This window comes from Ciconia boyciana, chromosome 2 (assembly GCF_034638445.1).
Source record: "Ciconia boyciana chromosome 2, ASM3463844v1, whole genome shotgun sequence".
In the NCBI taxonomy this organism is placed as follows: Eukaryota; Metazoa; Chordata; class Aves; order Ciconiiformes; family Ciconiidae; genus Ciconia; species Ciconia boyciana.
In genome coordinates this window covers 25,565,881-25,587,002 of record NC_132935.1, presented here as the reverse complement: position 1 = coordinate 25,587,002, position 21,122 = coordinate 25,565,881, and the positions used below count along the sequence as shown (strand labels likewise).

At 38.5% G+C, this 21,122-nt stretch overlaps 1 protein-coding gene across 5 annotated transcripts in view; it reads left to right on the top strand.

The window, feature by feature from the left end:
• The window catches only part of CPQ (carboxypeptidase Q), a 166,469-nt gene that overhangs the window by 65,590 nt on the left and 79,757 nt on the right, over nt 1–21,122 (top strand). For all 5 annotated transcript variants that reach the window (XM_072851188.1, XM_072851192.1, XM_072851190.1 and 2 more), the window contains one exon: nt 1,156–1,363. In XM_072851188.1, coding sequence (XP_072707289.1) covers nt 1,156–1,363 — 208 coding nt within the window. The remainder of the gene's footprint in view (nt 1–1,155; nt 1,364–21,122) is intronic.

Below are 21,122 nucleotides of genomic sequence, written 5' to 3'. Positions count from 1 at the left end.
TGAATGATTTAATATCGGGAGTATTTGTGAATTTGGGCATACCTCTAGATCCTGATTTCTCTTTGTTCCCACACATGGTTTTTTCCGCTGTATCTGGCTTGGTTATACAACTTCACTTTAAAAGTGTTGACTTCAGCTGCAGCTGTAATGCTCAGAAGTTCTGCAGGTTAGATCCAAAGATCTCAACAGAAGCACCAGAAAATGAGAAATATACAAATAACGGCCGAATGTGAAAAAAACATTGAAGGAACTTGTTAAGGGCCTTGTCCGTTACCTTTTAGTGCTGCTGTGGTGTCAGATGTGGAATCACTCACTCCAGTTAGCTCTGCGCGCAGCGGTGGTAGAAGGAGCCTCTGGAAAGGAAATAATTGTCTTAAACAGTCATGGAACTGTCTGCAGCTTTCTGAGAGGAAAGAAGTCGCTCCGTATCACACTGAATGTCTGAGGAACTTAGTGATTCGTTCCACCCCCCCCCCCCCTTATCTCCACAAAGCATAGCTATTCCTAAATGGAAGATACTGAAGCCTTACATCTAGTGGTGCATATTTTTCTTCTTCTTTGCATAATTTGTGTAAAGTTAATTGTTGGGGTTTTTTTTTAGTTCTCTTTCGTCTACAGGTAGTGGTTGAAATCTTGAGTGTACTGAGAACAAATAAGTGTGCATTTTTTTTATGGCCTTACTGTCTTATTTTTCCTGAAGCCTCTGATATTAGTGCTCTTCAAAATAAATCTCCAGTCTGATGTTGAAATAGTCGAAGTAGTGAATTATAATTTCATTACTTGTCACAGGGAAAAAAAAGCACTTCTTACGAACTGTTCACTTACTGGCTTTTCGGTGCTTTTCTTCCTGATAAAGCAGTGAAGTGTGGTATCAGAGGATTTACTACTGTAATGTCAAAGCATGGCAATGACCTAAATAGAGCTGACACAGAATAGCTTTCCAGACATATGGAATGGCGACAGTCAGATACTCTGATTAGTATAAAAACACTTGAAGTATTTTATCGAAAGGTTTATTTAAAAATAGTAAATATATCCTTTTTGAGAGTCTGCTGGGGGTGGTAGTGAAAGTATTCTTTTTAATAATTCTATAATAATGATAATAACTTATGGAACTAAGTTGTTAACATTGTGTTTTTATTTTTCTTTTCACAGTCCACATACTGGGTGGCAGAATTACCAGCCTGATGTGCCCCGGATTCCCACTGCTTGCATCTCTGTGGAAGATGCTGAAATGATGTCACGGATGTCTCTCCGGGGCACTAAGATTGTTGTGCACCTGAAGATGGGGGCTAAGACCTATCCAGACTCTCCTTCCTTTAACACTGTGGCAGAGATAGTTGGAAGCAAGTACCCAGAGCAGGTGAGTGAGAATATACAAAAATAAACTTATTTTGTTCTTTAAAAATATGAAAAAACAAAACCAAAGAACAGCCCTTCCTAAGAAATCCATCAAACGAGTAACTCGTAGTCACCTACTCTTGTACATTTGAGACATCTCAGCTTTTCAGTCTTTTTCAGGTAGCAGGTTTGAAACCACCAGGCTCAGTTCTAATGTACTAGGATATATTTTAGAAAACTATAAGAATTACTGTGTTCTAAGAACAGGAAATTCAACTAAACTGCACACAATTTAACCTCCTCCTTTTTGTTTCCCTGCCTCAAAGCTCACTTTAAATAGTACCATCTATATAGGCTTACAAAGAAGTGTGTATGTAAGCAGTAAGTGAAATCCTATCACTATAAAGAATACAGTAATTGTTTTAAATAACAAGTAGTAAGTTAAGGTTTCCATAATGATTTGTGCTTGGAGTTTGCTTATTGTCCTGTTAATAATCTTCAAGTGATTTCTTGATCAGGCAAATAAGCCACGTTCTGCTGTCCGGAAATAAAATTGTTTTGCCTGAGTTTTTCCTCAAATGTAAAAGTGAATGCAGGATGTCAGTTTAACTTTTTTGAAGATGTTTTTTCTTGTGCTGCGTTTAGCAGGCGTTGTATGTGTGTTAGTTTGGAAGAATAAACCATCTGTGGTAAAAAGTGTCTGCAAGTTCTGTTTGAACACTAGTTAATCCTAAATTGTTGGTTTCAATTTTAAGACTTTTCCTCTTGCTTTCTCTTTTCCTCCAACTTCTTAGCCAAAAATCATACAAACTAAATTCATGGTGCTGAAGGATTTGTGCCTCGTATGAGGTCTTCTATGTCAGCTTATAACATGGAGTGATTTTTCTGGCAGTATGGTTTATTGTGAAAATGCTGATACAACCTCAGTTACAGCAGCACTAGAAATTGCTGCTGAAGTACATCTACTGAGCCACGATTCTTTTTTAAACATTGTAGTTTTCTAACTTCAATGGAAAATAAGAATGACTATCTCTGTCCTTTAAACCAGACATAGTTCTTACAAGATTTTATCTTTTCTGAGATAGTAGTTCTGCAGCTCTGCCTTGTGATGTCTAGAGATTCTCAGTGTTAGCATGAATGTAGTTTCAGAAGCTTGATCCCTGGCAGGGAAAAAGTAACGACCATTGTGGTTGATCGGTTTATATACCATCACCTATGCGTTTAGCTTCATGAAACATATGCTTACCAAGTTAATGACAATGCCCCAACTTCTAAATTAGGGTACAGGTACTTTAATTTTATGTCATCTGAATTTTTAGCAGTGCTTCTAACCAGCTAATAGGCTGTCTTTCCTGAATTATGTTTGGTGTATTTCAAAATGACAACATTTCAATTCAGATTATAAAGTGTCCAAATGTAACCTTCAAAGATGCATTGAGATGCTTGCATGTACTTGATTTTCTCTTTGCTGTCCTGCTCTGTTTCTTTAAGTAATGAAATGGATTGGGATCTCTTTACTTCTTCCACTGAGAAGCTCAGTTTTTTGAAACACTGAGTAAAGACTTATTTACAAGCCCCCTGCTGATGTTAATGGGAGTGGTAGTGGACACACTTTGAAAATGTAACCAAGAAACAGAAAAATAAAACAAGTGAATGTTTAGGTTTTTTAGTACTCAGTTCCTCTTGGAGCCTTAATAGGTGCTTCACCATGCTCATTCCACTGTGTTACTCCGGTAAAAATGAGAACCATCTAGCTATTTAGGCAATAAAATACATTGCAGACCCAAACTCTTACAAGGCCTTTTATGCCTAAGTGTTTCAAAATGCATTACAAATCCAGGGAAATAGAAAGGTGCCATTTCCATGGGCCAAAATTTCAGTTTAAGTTTTGAATTGAAACAAAAGCAAATCTGGATCTCTGAACTCTGGGTGAGAAATCAGCAGTGGGTGGTATTGCTCTTACAAAGATCTAAAGCAAAACAGTTTGAAATTAGGCTGAAGCCTGTGAAACGTAACTGGTCACAGGTATTGCAGCAAATTATAACTTAAAAAACTGGAACTTAATTGAAAATGAGGGTCACTGTGAATACTGAAGAAGTCTGGTGAGAAGTGATACAGTTCTAGATGTAACTGCATGTTAGGCATGTTTGTATTCATCTATATATTGGCCAGAATTTAATATACTGTGTGATTTGTAAATAATTCATTAATTCCTCTTCTGAGATTTTAGCATGTTTATTAATATAGTCACCAAGAACCAAAATCATATTTGTCTGAAAATGTTATCTGTTACAAGCCATGTTGAATATTATTACTAAAATCCTTGAAAGGGGAAAACGATTTATTGGTTTTTCTTACCTTTTTTTTGTTTTCTTTATTTGCCCACTTTTGCAGCATGTCCAGTTCAGTTTCTCCTTTTTAAGTAGTTTTCCCAAGTGTTTTGTGTGGATCCTTTCATATAGCAATGGAGGAAAAAAAAGTAAAACTAGGAAAATGTTAAAGTAAACAGACAAAAAAGTAGTTTAAATACTTCTGACATATTTTCCTAAAAGTTTGCTTTATTTTAGACTTAGTGTTCTTGAAGTCTTGTAATACATGCTTTGTTTTGCTGTTGCAAGAAATGTTTGATATCATCAAAATTGATACTCAGAATTGTCAAACTTGCAAACCTTTGTTTAGGCACCTCTGCTTATCTTTAACACATTGACGTTTCTGAACAACTTAAAGCAATAAAAGAAATATAATTACTGCTTTGTGAAGCATCAAGCTCTCAGGAATGCATTCATCTTCAGAAGTGATGATATGATATGGGTGCAGATGTCCTGTTGCTTTTTGAGGCAGCTCTGCACCCAAGGCACGCAGGTACTTTTGAAAAGTTAACCCACTGATACTTCAGGTTTCTGTTTTGCTTTATCCTTTCTGTTTGGCCAGTAGCAGTAAGCAAATGCTTTAGCATCAATTGCTCCAACTAAGAAAAATGTACTTTGAAACCTACTGTAAGTTGCAGCTTTGCACTACCAAGTTTTCAGGTGGTGTAGAAAGCATCTGAACAGAAAAAGGAAATGGATTTTGTCATGCTGTCAGTAAAGTTCAGTGTCTCACCAATGTCTCTGTTCTATTTATCTTTGTATTATCCCTTCTAAGTTAGGGAAGGGCTGCTCTCCCCAGACAGGACCCTTCTTAATGTCAGAGCGGGCATGACTGTGCACGTTCTGAGCAGACATCCACCATCCTCGCTGTCAGTCCCAAGGTCCTCATTTAGTGCCTGCTGAGCTCTGAATCCCTCTAAGTGCCCAAAGGAGGTGAGCCTGTCCCCATAAGACAATGAGTTCAAGATCAGGCTTTTGTTCATATAAACAAGTTGGAAGCAGTGGGACCAAACATGCTATGACTTGATGCCCTGGCAGCCTTTCTGAGCTTGGGATCTCATTCTCACGGTGCTTAGGACAGCAGCGAGAGTGGAAAACCTGTGGGTTGTGGGACTTAACATAATTAAGCCTATATGACTGCTAACAGTTGAGCCAAAGAGTTTGTGAAATGGGAAAGGTATGGTAGCAGAACCTGCTGAGGTCCAGGCTGTTGCAGGTTAGAGACATTTGCAGTCCATTCCTGACTTTTATCTTGGAGAAGGAGTTTTTGAAGCACACTGTTGAACCTGGGACCGTGCTGTTAGCATCCTTTTGTACTGTATTGTGTATTGGTGAGATGTTTTATTTAAACTATGTAAGTTGACACCGGACACTGACTGACTGAGAAATTCACAAGTTAACTAATGTGGTTTTCATTTGAAATTCAGGCAGACCTGGCAGTAAAACATGTTTGTCTTCTCATTTTAATACAGATGTAACATGCTTGGTCTTAAAGTGCAGAAGTTCCTGTCTCTGGGGAAATGCTATAAATAGTGGCTGTTTCTTGTTAGTCTGGCTTCAATGTACCTAATGTGCCAAACACAGAACCCCAAAATACTTGATTAACTGAAAAGGTATCAAAGTGGGTAAAGACATAACTCTTCTATAATCCTAACTTTCAGTATCTTTTCATACTGCGTATTTCTTGGTGTGCAGTGCTGTTTTACTTATAGTTACTAAGTGATGGGAAAACTGTTTCCTAAGTGCCCTACAAAGTACGTAAATTTAATGGTTGCTCGTTATTCTGTGATCTAGCATAAATACTGTAGAGCACAGAGGGGCTCATAAGTGTCTTTTTTGGACTCCTGAACAGCTGTTCCAGGAATTCACTCTACACTGCTTTTTCGCCTCCTGTTTTTATGGAGTGCCATATCTACAAAATGTACCATTTGAAAAGCAACTCTATTTTGAACACCACAGGCATAAAAGACCATTGAAGAATGTACTGTAGCTTTGAGCCAAGTTTGGACGGCACTTTGAAAGTAGCAGTCCTAGGAATGACCTGAGAAACGGAGATGCTAAGGTAATAGATTGCGAAGTTCTTTACCAATCCATGATTGATGTAACAGAACCTGTTCTACAAAGGAAACAGCAGCTTATTTACTTTTTCATTCTTCTTCCTTTCCCTGTTTCAAAAATCAGCCCTCTCTCGGAATTTGTGATACTGGGCAAAGCTCCAGGGAACAAGAGAACATGAAAATTGTCCAGGCTTCTGAGCCTGTTAGGCATTCATGCACATAAGGGAAGAAATAATTTGTAGACCAAAAAAAAAAACCCAACCCCAGAAAAAAAAAAAAGACTTCTCTGAAGATGTGTAATACTCAGTACAATGTTGTTTTATGGCCTGGCATCAGTTCTACATATGTTAACAAAATGTCTATCCATTAGCCCTTTGATGTGGCTTCCAGATATCCCTATGCTCAAACTAAATCATGCATACAATAGAGCTTTGAGTAGAAATGTTTTAAGAGCCTGGTGCCATCACGCTATGGCTACATTATCACATTTTCTCCATGTGGATTGTTTTGCTATTTGTTCCAAAATGTTGAAGGCTTTGTAAGTGCACTTCTGTGAGCCTCTCTCCTGTGACTGTAAGCTGATGCCTGCCACTGCTAGAATTTAAGAGAATTTAAAAGAATTTAAGAGATGATTATGGAGATTGGGTTTTGAGAGTGCCAGCCCATTACTTCATGATAGCGAACTGATGGGAAAGAAGAACAGAAATGCTGAAAAAGAAACAAGAGAAGGGGTGAACAAGGAACATTGGCATCATTAGGAAAAGTTTTATTTTCTTTGAGGTTTTTGTATCAATAGTTGCTGAAAGAAGTAGTACCCTCTGTGTATGTGTGTGCGTGTGTTTTATTAGTAATAGGACTTTGTACTATTAATTGTGGGGGTTGTTTTTATAGTGTGCCTTGTGGGAGTGGCAATATTGCTGTCATTTGTTTTTAAATAGAGGTCTTGACATGATGAAAACAAATTAATATGAAACTGATATGGAGGAAAATATTTATTTGTAACTTTACCATTTTAAAAATGTGTTGTGTTTTTTTTTTTCTTTTTAACTGCCAGAAGGCCTACCAAATTTTAAGTCTAAAGTGCATGCTACATTTTGTGGTGTAGAGTTTGGCAAATCTTCTAAAGCTTGAATTGCCCATTTAAAACCCAAGAGCTGACTGAAAGCATTTAATTCTGCTGGGGAGAACTTGGCAATAGTTTGCCTTCTGACTCTGAATGACCAATATGTCCTAAAGTGGGCATGTTGTTTGGAAACCTCAGTATCTGTGTATGCAACAAATCCATCTTATAAGTGATTTGTACATATGTGGTTGATGTTATTAAGGGGAAACTGTTAAAAAGCGTTGTACTACTTAGAGTGTGTGTCTGAAATACTGGTGGAACAAGTGAATGTGTATATGTGGAAGAAAGATTCAAAATAGCTTACATATTTTTAAAAATAATTTTCCTGATATAATTTTGCTGGAAGGCGTCAGGTCAGGTTCACAAATGTAATGTGACCTTTGTAATGTTCAGATGTTTTCAAAATGACTAGACCATATCTATAAATGGGCAGCTGAGAGTGGGGGAGAGGGCTGGGATGGTAGCAGTCTCTGCTGATCTTGGAGACACCTGAAGTTACTGGGTCTCTCAGCTTGGTGATGCCAGAGCAGAACCAAGGGATGTGCTCCACTGGGTACAAGCAAGCCAGCAGCTCTTTGACAGGATCCTCCTCTTGCCAGCTGAGGCACAGTAGCCGTCACTACATATGAGCTATTGCAATATGAAGGAAAAAATGTATTAGTTTTAGCTGCCATTGACAACTGCTCTCTAGAGGGAGTAGGACCTTCTTAGAGTGTGCTAACTCAACTCACTGGCACCCAAACTGGTGATATCCTAGGTTACTGCAGCACCAGGGTGACAGTGATAAAGGATGAAGACATCTGGGTGGCCTTCCTCATTAGAGTCAAGTGGAGTTTGGAGGAATTGAGTGCTGCTGTCACCCTGCTATACATGTTTCATTTGGATTCTCTTGAGGTAAGCTCAGCGTGCTCTCTGCCTTTCATCTGAGCCTGGGCATAGATACCAGCATATACACTTCAGCTGGCTGCCTACCCCAGCCTCTTTCTCTCTTTGAATGCAGTCTGGTGTCAGCCCAAAGCTACTTGCTAGACCTTTGCTCTGTGCACTACTCTGGAACATTTGGTTGGATTTTAACTTCTCTGCTTCTTGAACTGCAACCAACTAAATTGTGAGACTAGAAGTTAAAAACGAACATTTAGGGTGCTTGTTCTATTGGCTAGTCAATTTATCTGAGCACAGAATTTTGTAGTCCTTTTGATGATGTGACTATAAGCAGATGCACTGTAATATTTTTTCTTCCCACCCATTCCTTTGTCTCTACTCCCACATAGCAGTGTAAAGAATTACTTGGGATTTTATTTGAGTAATAATTTACAAATAGACTTAGGGGTTTTTTCCTCCACATTGAAAAAGTTGTCTTCTAAAATCACACTGCATCCTTCTTGCATTCTGTTATGCAAGAGTATCTAAAGGGTAGTCCTGGGTTTGGCAGGTGTGATACGTGCCTGAGGCATGAAGTAAGAAACCACAATATTGAGGACGAAGGAGGAAAGAAACTATATCATGCGTTTCATTATGAATAAGTAGGTGCCAGAAATACTAGTGACAAGTGTCAAGGATTAGTTTAAAAACAACTGTTGACTACAGAAGTAGTCAAATAGCTGTAGTCGTATGTTTGTATTTGTTAGGTGCAGGCTGTATGATTGACCTTGTACAACAGAAGGAGGACTACCAAGATAGTTCTTGTCCTAGTGAGTCTGCAGTCCAGGAGATGAGTGCAGTGCTAAAAAAAATATGTATTTTCCATGCAAGTCTTATGAAAAACTGCATGTCTAAGAGCGTGTGGGTTGGATGTAGAGGGCTGTTCAACACAGATTCAGAGGTTCTCACACATGGGACCAATGTGGAGGAAGACCTGACAGTGAGATTGTAGATGGTGGACAGAGCTAACATTGTTAATGGAGTGGAGGGGAAATGCTAATAGCAGTGAAATCTAAAATGTTCAGGCTGGGGCTGAGGTGAAAGGGAGAAAGAACTTGGACTGCTCAATCGCACAGAAATACTGACAGTAGAGGTGTTATGCTAAGAAACGTGTGGTTGCAGCAGCTGAGAGACATGGTTACTCAAGGATGTAGCATAGTATCCAGCAGAGTTTGTAGTTTTGGTTGGCAGAGAGACAGTATTCTTGAGAAACACTGAAGCGCTGCAGAATTGTGAGTAGACTCGTTAGCGTTTCATGCATCGCATTGCTGCTTTGTGAGAATAAGGAGTGGGGAGAGATGGTGAAAATGATAAGCCGACCACAGCTGACGTGGTCTTTAAGAGAATTAGGCTCAAGACCTTGGTTTGCTTCGATAGTAGGTGCTTCAAACGTTGATGTCATTCGTTCTTGGGGTTTTTTATACCATTGTTACATAGTTTTTTATACAATTTCATCAGCCTAGAAGGAGTCCCCTAGGCTTCTGAGACCTTAAAGGCCTTGCATTTTGCCACTGCAGCTTTATTGTAAATGTAGTCACAATGATGCAAAAGTATTTATTATGGTTTGGCAAAGCAAAATACACTGTAAAGCACATTATACCAATAAAATTTGTCCAAAATGATTGTTAATAAAATGTTAAAGATCTTGTGAGGCTGGCAGACATAAATCTTAATTAAAGCAAAGAATGAGTTTTGTTCATAGAGTTTCTCAAGTATTATCAGTACTTATACGAACACTATATCATGATGTGATATGTAAGCTATCTAGAATTTCATTGTAAACAAGTATAATTCTAATTCATTGTAAGAGGTAAATGGAAACTTTGGAGAAATTCCTGATTTACATGGTTGACTCTTTTCAATAGTACTTGTCAGAAAAGTAAACTGGTTTATGTGTTTAGGAATGAGATCTCATTTCTTATTTATTGAAGTTGCAAAGAAAAAAAAGGGCATGTTACAGGATCTTTAACAGAAAATGTATTTTGTACTACAGGTTCTGTAGGCTTGCTTCTTTATACATGCTGAAAAGTATGTTCCTCACAGTCTGCATTTGCTTTTCCCACTAGTTTTTATTCTGTTGTTTATTCCATAGACTGGTTTACAAATTTGAACAAAAATAAACTGAAATGCCTATTCTTCTGGTAGTTACATAGTCCCTTGACATCTGATTTCTATCACAGTGTTTGAATTTACAACCAACATTATGAAATACTAGTCTCAAGAACAGTGTACAGTGTCCTGGTATAAATTACTCAGAAAAAAACCTCTATGTCCCATTTCATCTAGTTATACATACATTATCATATACAGAGTGGAGAATGGAAAAATATCATGATGTAAGATGAAATAGTCTGTAAACCATACTGCTTTAGAAATTCACCAAATCAGTGTTTTTTCCTAGAGTGCATATGAGCAAATAGAAGTAGGATTTTCCTTGTATTTTAAGTATTTCAACTCAGCAGGGAGAAATATTAATGCTATCTCAGTGCTCCTGTATCACTTAAAATTCTGAGCTTTGTTTTTTAATTGTGTACCTGGTCTAATGATCATTGTGCTTAGTTTCTGCTTTCAGTGATGTTAACTGGACAAAGATTTTTCTCATCCTCTCCGTGTGCCAAGTTTAATGTTCTGCTTGTGGGAGAAGGTATTTCATGAAATAATACTTCTTCATTGTAATGGAATTTGTTGCTGTTACATACATATATATATATATATATATATATATATATGATAGTTTTAGGGCACCTTCTTCTGTGGCATGCTGCTCAGCAGAATAGAGCATATTCTACCATTCCAAATGGGAACCGTCTGTCATCTAGCTTCTTGCCAGGAGAGCGATTACTGAGCTCTAAAACGTGGTGTCCTCCCTCCTCTTCTTTCCCCTTTCAAATAATCAGGAAGAGGACCTGAGATCACATTATTCTTTGTGAAGGAAAGGAAAAACAAGATCTTGAACTGTTGACAATTATGTTCCCCTCCATCTTATCTTACAAACAGATACTACAGCTCGTGGTCTGTTCTGCTTGTATGATTTTGTTTCTTGGCATTGTAAACCTGAAGTCAGGGATGTCTTGGATTTATGTTCTCCACTTCTGCCTGAAGTCCACTGACCTCAGTTTATATGCTGAAGTGCTCCAGGGATCTGTTCACTTAGCTGGAATTAATGTTCAGATCATACTTTATTTGACTGTCTCTTAACACGTTCTGCAAGTTGTTCTGCAAGTCTTTCTGGAAGACTGCAGCTGTTATACTGTGCATATAAATAGGCTGTAGTTAATAAGCCTATTTATAGCAAGCCCAAGTCTGACAATTTTTTTCTCATTCATTAGAGTTTCCAACCTTCAAATAAGTTCGACAAAATAATTGGATTGCACCCTTACCCACTAGGTGTGATGCATTTACTTTTTCATTGATTAATTTGGTAGTTTAATTTAAAATTGCCTAGACAAATTTAAATGCTGAGTTTCAGGGAAGAGATACAACTAAGTATAAAGAAATATAAATAAGCTGGCTTTGATAGGTTGATTAAATTTCAACAAAATTGGTAAGGATAATATTCTAGATTATATGAAATTATATAAGCTTTATATTTTTTTATCTGTGGACTTTGTTATGCACACAATTTCCTGCTAGAGATCAATGTAACAGCCCTCCCTGCCCCTTGAAAATACCCAGCAAGCCTTTCAGAATGCTTGAGATTATTTGTTGTACAAAGTCAGCAATGGCTAACACTCAAATTACTTCCATTTTCATTTATCTGTAGCAGGTTTTTCTGTGAATTAAGAAGAAGTCAGGGGATGTTCTTGGTTGCACTTCAGTGTGACCTTCTGAATCTGGTGGTGACTGGACCAGGGTGAGGGAATGAACAATGTGATTGCAGGTGTTGCCAAGGTCACAAAGATAAAGTACTAAATACTCTGGAGGAGAGAGGAGCGGTTTAGAATAATCTTGGCAAAGTCATAGGAATCATCAGTGCTTACCAGGATGAAATGCGATCTGCTTTTCTTTAGGAAGCAGAAATTGAATGTGCAGTGTGCCCCTGGCAGAGTGGCTCATACAGGGTCCTTGCCATATTTGCTGAGAACAGTTGTAATGTACTTAGGACTTAGCAGGTGTGGTACAAATTGTGGCATAAAAGTAATGAGATGACATCCAGCTTTTCCTTGGAAAAGCTGTCTTGACATGCAAGCAAGCATGTTTTAGACAGATCCTCAAGTTGAGCGGTTGAAGGGTCACACTTGAAGAACGTGTTTGTACAGAGATGAGTGGAGGCATCTAGACAATCTTTTGTGAGTGCGAAAAGCTCCGGCTGCTGAGAGAGCATCTGATTGGCATGCTGTAATTGCTGCAGTTTGTTTCAAGAGCCTCTGCACTAAAGAGATAGCTTTGTTTATCTAATTATCTATGTAGCACATTTAAAGCTCTTTTAGTGACCTTTCAGCATAGGATTCTGCAATATCATGAAGCACGAATGTTAGCTATTTAACATCTAGCCAATAATATGTAGATGGGGAAATACATAATTTGCATGTCTGTCAAATTGAATCACTTGCTGCTAAATTCAATTTTGTTAAAGGATAAAGGAATCCACGTTTGTGTTGAAAGCACAAAGAATTTCAGTTTTGTTTTCTAATGGGAAACTTTTCCCTAATTGGGAAAGGCTGTGTATGTTTAAAGGCAAAACAACAAAAAATTCCAACCATACCTTTCCCTGCTTAACTGAGAATCACTTAATGCATTTAATTAAGATGATCTTTGAAAGCCACTAAGAAATTGAAGAAAGAGCTGCTGGCTTGCAGTAATTTTAGCTGTTTAAATCTAGTGGCATTGAAACTGTATTTACAACAATTTAAACAGTTTCAGTGGTTTGAAAGAATCTTCATCTATAATTGCATTTTCATTTAAATGTGTGCCTTTTAGGAATAGATAAGGGTTTCTTCTCTCAGGGTGGTGCAAAAAGATACTAGCATATTTTCAATAACTTCATTTTGCTTCTTTGAGCGCTTTAAGATCTCTTGTTGAATCTTTGAAGCAGAGAACTGATCTTTTTTTTTCTTTTCCCTTATCTGAAACCACATATTTAATTGTAATGTGGATCGTAATTGCTAATACCAATTTAAAACTGAGACGTTGAACCAAGCAGAACCAGTGATCAAGGGATTATCCACACTGTGTTGAATAAATACAGTGTGGAGCTGTATGGATGCAACACTGACCTGGGATATGAGTGTAGTGACAGAGGTAATGTGATGTCTTTCACATCATGTAACTCAAAGCATCCATCTTTTGTGGTATAGAATAAGAGGTATCTTTTCCCTCCTTTTCCTTGGTGAACCAGCTGCAGTTATAAACTCTATCAGAAGATAATCCACAGAAATGGTTTACCTGAAACAATTAGCATAATGCTGTGCAATTGCTCTAAAGCTGACCTACTGAATTAGTAATTAAGAAGCCTTAGTTTATCTAAAGTTCTCTAGGCAGTCCTGTGAAGAACTTCCATTTTTTCAGCGCTTTCTTCATTTTCTCTGCACTGTCTCAGGTTTAATCAAACCTTTGCCTCTAGAAGAAAATAAAATGATTTTCTGGTACAGGTTTAACAAACATGCATCTTTAATGATTTTGTTCTGCAGGTGAAATTGGAATTGGTTGGATGTGTGTATCAGTACCTAAGATCAATATTTTAAGAAGTGATAAATCTAAAATGTTTATCACAATCTTATCTGAACCTTGGAAAAGGGATCTGAAAGTAACTAGCCTTTTTTTCAGAGTGTTTTACACTCTTTGTTTTCATGCTTTTTGAAAAGAATAAAAATGAAGGAAAAATGTTAGCATAGATAGATAGCAAAATTGAGTCAAACTGTGAGCAAAGGAATGACATAATTCTGCATCACTTTTTCACATGCATAATAAATGGTACAAAAATATGTAATTGTGATGAATAAAAACACTCTGTAGGTAACCTGCCTGTCACAAATTTACAAAAACAAAGCAAATGTGAATTCAAGATACCACGATGTGACCTTCTGTTTCAGTCTTGGACCTGGAGGTACAACCTTCATCACTGGAACACTACCCACACAACAGGTAATGCACTGCAGTGCTAAGTTTGCATTGGTGGGGATGCCAAATTTCTAGCTCCCTTCCCCTCACATCCTGTCATCGTAAACCAGCAGCCTTCCCTCAGACGTAATCCCCACCATCTGGCTTACTGCAGTCCCTTTTTGAAGTGGTGTGGATAGTCTTTCCTCCTTCTTGCATTTGTTTGAAATTAAGTGCAGGAAGAATTGTTGAGCTGTGTGCTACAGCCAGATTCTTGCGCTGTGGCCTGCAGAGTACCAAATGATGGAAACCTTTTTGGTGGTCAACAAAATGAGTCAGCTGGTGGACAGGCTGCAGTTCTGGGAAGAGGAAGGAAGTGCTGTGCAGGTCTCGAGCCCGTGACCTCTGTGGCTTTTTGGCTCAGCCAAGAACGGGCTGTCATTTTGTGGGCCAGGAGCACATTTTTGACTGAAGAGCTGAATGGAAATACCCATTCTGTTTTTTGCTGTCAATCTTATTTATTTTTGTGATACTTTAACTGTGTGCCTGCTCTGCTGTTCCCCTGCTGAGTGCCTGCACGCATGGTGAACGCGCCTTCCCCAGCGTTGCTGGTTTGGGCTTAGGAGTGCTGGCTGTGCAAGGGCAAGTCCTGGGGAAAACTGAAGGCAGGCAGGGGTTGGGGTTTGCCACTGATTGTTTCTGAAGAGATTTTTCCTCTTCAGTTAAGCACTTGATGTAATTTATGCAGTGCTAGCCACATGAGGCACGTTTATTTCAATTACAAATTTGAAGTAATTGCTCTCTGAGTTCAAGGTGACCTACAGAGGGTTGTCTCTCCTACCCAGTATTGTTATCTCATTTCTGATTCATGTGTTGAAAGGAAATGGGAGAGAGAAGTATTCAGAGAGTAGTTTCTCCTTCAGGTATTTACGCGTTAAAGCAGCTCCAAAGAATGTGCCAGCTGCTGCTCTGTCCTGAACCTCTAATTCCCAAGCAAAACCAGAGAAGGACTACTCAAAGGCTGCTAAAGCTCATCTGTCAGAATTTAACCTAGAACTGGCATGGTCAGTGTCCAGGCCAGAAGATGAGCCACGTGTGTTGCAAAGTTAATAGTTAAAAGAGAGACAACATTCATGTCTTCCTGAGTTCTCTGCTAAAATGCTTCGAGTCCTTCCTGAAGCAGTCCCCATGGGTGGTGATGAAACCCCTATCCTTCAGTTCTCTCTTCCTGCTTTTCAACAACCTCAGAGAATTGTGGGGTGAACTGTTAAGACACCATGGACTCAAGCACCAGTAACATATGGATGAGACAAGTCTACATATTCTTTCTTCCTCACCATGTATTTCTGTAGTAATAGGACCAAGACTGTATTGATCTTGTGCTTAGATGACGTTAGTTCATGAATGAAGAACAGCTAGATGAAGGTGAGCTTGACAGAGGAGAGTTCTGGTGGGACAAAAAGACATTCTGAAGAATCCGCAGACCTAGTACTTCCGTCTTCTACTGAAGATATGTACCCTATACTGATAAGTGTGATTTAGTCATATTCAAGGTATTGAGCCTTCTCTACTGCTCTTCAATTTTATGGGCCTGTGCCATCTAAAAACACAGGATGAAAACTGTAAACTCAGTAGGTATGCTCCTCTTGTATGATGGGCCACATTCTGACAAAGCTGTTGCAGGACATGTTACTTCTCAAAGTTGGTCCAAGCCTGTAGAATTAAATTCCTCAGGAAATAAGGGCTTTCACTGACCTTTTGTTCAGAGAAAGGCAGCTTCCTTTGACCTCACTTTCCCTGTCATAGAAATACAGCACCATGTACATCTGCAAACACTGTTCCTCCAGCAAAAATAAACAAAACTTTTTAGAAGACATTCCAATATATTTTTGTCCCCTTGGAATAGGTTAAAGGACAAACAGTATATGGCAGATACTCATCCTGCAGAATGGTACACTGCCAGTGGGTGTTTAACACGTACTTGTTACAGAGATTAATAGACAGACAGGGCTATTCTGATATTATAGCTATGAATAAAGAATTTTTTATCTATCTAGTTTTGAAAAAAAACAGCTAAGGATGGATCTAGTATTAGATTTTAGTCCCTTACTTTATGTCTTAAGTGGCAGGGAAAGATCAGGCTTTGGGAGTAGGGGGTTCTACCTGACTAAGGGGCACCAATCCCATGAAAATCTGTATGGAAAATTTAGGGCCTCACCCCCATAGATAGGCTGGTAGGTGGACTCAGGATAAGAAGCAGGAAAATGGCATCTGGCTGAAGTTTTCTCAGTTTGTATCTGGGTTGCAGAAGCATTTGAGGAGATGTTTTCTTCCTGACAGTAGCATCTGGACTGATCAAACGTTTGGAAATACAAATCACTGGGGAGTAGTCTAGCATTTGTATTTCCCCATGTAGAGAAATGTATGTCCATGGTGGTAATACAGCCTAGAGCAGCCGTCCCTGTGAGGGTTCATGCACAGGACCCATCAAGTCAAAGAAACTCAAGTCCCCAGTCCAAGCATGCAAGTTCTGCTCTTGGATGAAGTCATTCCTTTGCCTGGGGATTCTCTTGGATTTCATAGTCCTTGCGGATGCCCAAATATTTGTGATGCTAGTAATCACTGGCTTAAACTTAGTTTGCCAAAAGATGCAGTAGGCCAGATCCATGACTCATGATGGTCTGTATCTTTTTTTTTTCCCCTTTCTTTCTTTTGCTGGAAATTAAGCAGCTTTTCAAAGACTCAGCAAATACCAAATAGCAGCAGCCTATAGGCTGAGCTCCTGTCGCAGTGTTCTGCTGACCACAGTAGTTTCCTGCTGAATGCAGAATCAAGATCTGATGTTCGTACCTTAATTTTAATGCTCTACATGACTCTACTGTCCATCTTTAAATGTACTCTTAAAAATCTCTACAGTTAGTTTGTCTGCCAGTGGACAGGTAGGAGACAACTGCCAGGGGAAATGAATATAGATGATGAAGTGGATTTTCCCAAGGAAAAAAATTAGACTTCATATCCATTTATTAGAATTCTAACTTTCCCTTCTGCTTGCATCCTCCTTGTCCCGACCAAGCATGTCTCTGAGTGAATAAGGTTATTTTTTTACTTACAGTCTCGGGAAGAGGGCTAGGAGGAAGGGATTTCTATTTTTGTGTTCATGGGAATATGTTGGTACCAAGGAAAATATATTCTAAATTTATTAAAAAAAAATGCTGTATGTGCTGAATCCTCTTTTTGGTTGCTGAAAGTTTTGTGTTGCACAGCCTGGCTTACATACTTTTGAGAATAATCTTTGGCTGGAAATGCATGTTCTGCACTGAAAAAGGAATATTTTTGTTCACTTAAACCTGCTCATTCCAAGAAGAGTTGGAAGACTTTGGGAGAAATTTTTGCTGCGTAAGATGCTTTGTTTCTGGGTGTGATGGCTCACAAATAATATATATCTGACATACTTGGGTATGGAGTTACATTGTTCTTGGCGATCTAATCAGGAAGATATTCAGTGAATGTTATCAGAGCTGGGAATGGACCAGAACACATATTTATAAAACAATAACTTAAGAACAACTCACTTTTCCTTGAAATTCTAATCCAGCTGAGTTTCTTAGTAGACTTTTATTTAAATTATATCTCATAACCAAAGTTATATCTGCAAACTCCATTTCGATTAAGGTTTATAAAGCTATTTATTCAAGAGACTGTGCGGAGGACAAGGTGCAGTGACTAAATCCAACAGATTCACTTGCTGTTTGTTGGGGCACTTTTTTCTCTCTTACCTCTACCACTGGTAACCCATGTAGTGTATTTTCTGCATTATTCTGTATTAACTGAACATACTCTCAATACTTAAGTGTTTAGAGATGCCTTTTGAAACCTGTGACACTGTTTTCGGTTTTTTGCTGTCTTATAAGGACGAAAAATACTGCAACTGAAAGTAGATTTGGTACTTTTGATTTACGGTCTTGTTCGAAAGCGTACGTGAAAGAGGTTCCCAGTGATGCTGCACTCAGGAACTATAACTCTTCTAAAGATAAAAGAAATTGTTATAGTCCTTTCACTAGCTAATTTCTGCATGCTGTAAATGGATTGCTCAAGGGAAAAAGAGTTTGTGACTTTAGTGCATTTTGTGCAGCAGTTACTAGGCTAGACAGAATGATTAATAAATTACTGGTTTAGTAACTTGGAGCGAATCACTTTTGCTGTAACTGAATTACTAAAAAAATCATGCAACAACAATGAAAGGTTTTTACAGCAAAATTAAATATTTTGAACGGTGCTTTCTGTACTTGACAGACTAATGTACCCTTTTTTTGGGAATAAATAACTTTACTGTTAAAGGAGGGGGGGATTTGGGATATCATACAGAATTTGAACATTGTAGAGCACTAGATTTATTAAGATGCCACAAATGATTGTGCTGGAGAAACACATCTCCTTCTTTCTTCTTTGATGCGGTTTTAGAACGGGAATTGCCTTAGTATGCTCTTTCCCACCCTCCCATGCTGTGATAGCAAGTCTGCAGGATCAGCTCAGTGAAGTGGAATCTGCACTCTGTAAAGCTGACCAGTGAGGGGAACGAGGCTAAGTGGAGATGCATCAAGGCCTGGTTGCACCAGTATAGTTATACCCAGTCTGCTCCAGTTTTAGTTTGTGGAAGTCCATGGTACTGGCAGTGTCATCATGAAGTTGGGAGAACTGAGGCAGGTGCTCAGGAAGCAGCAGTTAGGTGACTCCATGAGAGAGATGTACTGTCTTATACCTGGAGCATCAGACTGGTTTAAAAGAGTCTTTTGATCCTTATTTATTTTTCCTCCCTGAAATAAAGTGTGAAGTTTCTCTGACAAGGATATAGGTCAAATGTTTCAAGGTTCCTCCTGAGTGCCTGATCTAGAATGGTCCTTCTGCCTGTACTTTCCAGGCAGAACAACCAGAGGCATTCTGGGTTTTAATTTCGTGACTTGGTTTGTGTCCTTTATGCTGATCACGTTTCCTCTAAGCCTTTAGGAATCTCAGCTAAGTTCTTTTGTATGTACAGAATACTAAACATTTGTACATGCTTGTTGTTTAAGGGTTTTTTGAGCACGTTTTTGTCAGTTTTGTCAGTGGACTTAATAATGAACTGTGCTTTTTGTGATACTTCAAGTGAGCAAACAGAGTTCATACAGTTTACTTCTGTGTTTAGCAGTTCCGGCAGAGAAACCAAACAGCCGTATCTGTTTAGGCTGCCTCCATTCTGCTGAGCCTTTGTAGCCCTGCCAAAGTTCTCCACATCACTGAGCCTCCCCGTGAAAACCAAAGACCACTTCACTTTGTTCATGGGGCTGAAAGCCGCTCGCAGTGTGGGATTTGGGGAGCAAAATCCTTTCAAGAATGAATTACACTCAACCAGTTGGAGTCGTCAGAGGAGTAAATCAAAGGGATTATTTGTTTTGACTGGTGCCTGATTTGTTTTTGCCAATATTATGCTCGGTCAGAAAATTAAAAAAAGCCCCTTAATTAAGTGTGATATTTTTATAAGAAAAAAAACAGGCGGAAGAATCTGGCTTCGCTTTCTCTGTGTCCTCCGTGCAGGAACTTTATCGGCTGAACCATACTGGCTTCTTTCTACTACATGTTGTAATGGACAACAGTCATGCTTTAAAAATTGGGTGAGAGGAGTATGGTTTGTATAATATAGTGATTAAGCAGAGGGCAAAAGAGTATACCTATCTCTAAAAATCTGATCATGGGAATTGCTCTGCTTCTATAAATTGTTTATAAAGAACTAAAAACAAAGTGACAGATATGCAGATGACCATGATATGAAGTGGGCAATGCAGAATGATTTTAGGGGGAAAAAACCTTCTTTTGTTTTTCAGTTTTCTGAGTATTTGAAAGGAACTGTGATGGAATATAACATTAGACTGTAGAATTATTAGCAAATATCCTTACAAATAACCACTGAGGAAACTACTTCTCATGCCAAGACTATTTCCAGCAGGTTGTGCTTGTAAAGCTACTTAGGAGACTTAAGGAAAGAGAATAGGAATGAACTGTTGCTTTCAACATTGTTAAAGTATGTTACAAATTGTGCTGAAATAGTCAATGTTACTAGCTCAGAATTCTCACTGCTGAGCTACAGAAGTCATTAATTCTTTGATTATGCACTTAAGAAAGGTTCGATAGAACTAGTTAAATAGGCTATATAATGGCAAGGGAAATTTATGAGGAACTGCCACTGTGTAACCTTTGGTAAAGAGATTTCAGGAGGTAAAACAGGTAGGTGTCTTTATCATTTTATCATTAGTACTGGATCAGTTGCACATGCAGTGAACTCGGAAAGAAACATACCTAATCAATATTAATGAACAGCATTTTGACACTATTCAGTTAAATTATAGTGTTAATAGCTAGAAAATATTGATACTGTGAGTCCTGTTGGATTCAAAATAGATTTAAACATTTAACATAGCTTTATTAGATGGGATAAAATGTTTTTGAGAAGGCATTTGAAAATTTGGTATTTACCCAACAGCAGGGCTGAAGGAGGGGATGGGAAAAATCTGCAATTTTAAAGATCTGATGGATGCCACCTCTGAATCTAGACATAAGATGTAACTGTATCTATGTGAAATTACCATGTTAATTCATTCACAGTTGAATCTTTTGGATATTGAACTGGCAATGAATGTTTTTTAGGTAATGCAAAGTTTTGTCGGAACAGAAAATGTTTTGAACAGTGCTAGTAGATGAGGTTTAAAGCTGCAGTATTTGCCTATTTGTTATGATAAATGTTTATAGTGTGTTAGCTGCAGTAGTTAATAATAACTACTTAAAGTTTTGTACCCATTGCGACTTTAAAATCAAGTGTGGGGAGCAAAACTGCTTTGCATTCGCTGGTCAGGCACTTACACTCTTTTTTTTGGAGAAAGTAATTTTTCTGAAAGTGTACTGTTAACTTGGGCAACTTTCAGTCTTATTAAAGGGGACAGAAATTAGCTGTATTTTAACCAGTATTATGTAAATGTTCCATCACACTGAATGTTGGTGGTGACACCACCTGTGACCTCAACTGTTCTGTTGTTTCCTGTGCTCCACCAGCTGCAGCTGTGTCACAGCACTGCCCGCTGGCGTTGTGTCATCCTTACCCGTTTTCAGGTTCAGGTCACTGAGCATCTTGTAATAAGGACTGATAGTCTGAAGCTGAGTAGATGTTCTAGAGGAATGAATTAAATGGGTTTATGGCTTTGGCTTTAGTCCATGTTGCTGAAAAGGTACCATCTGCTCTGGTAG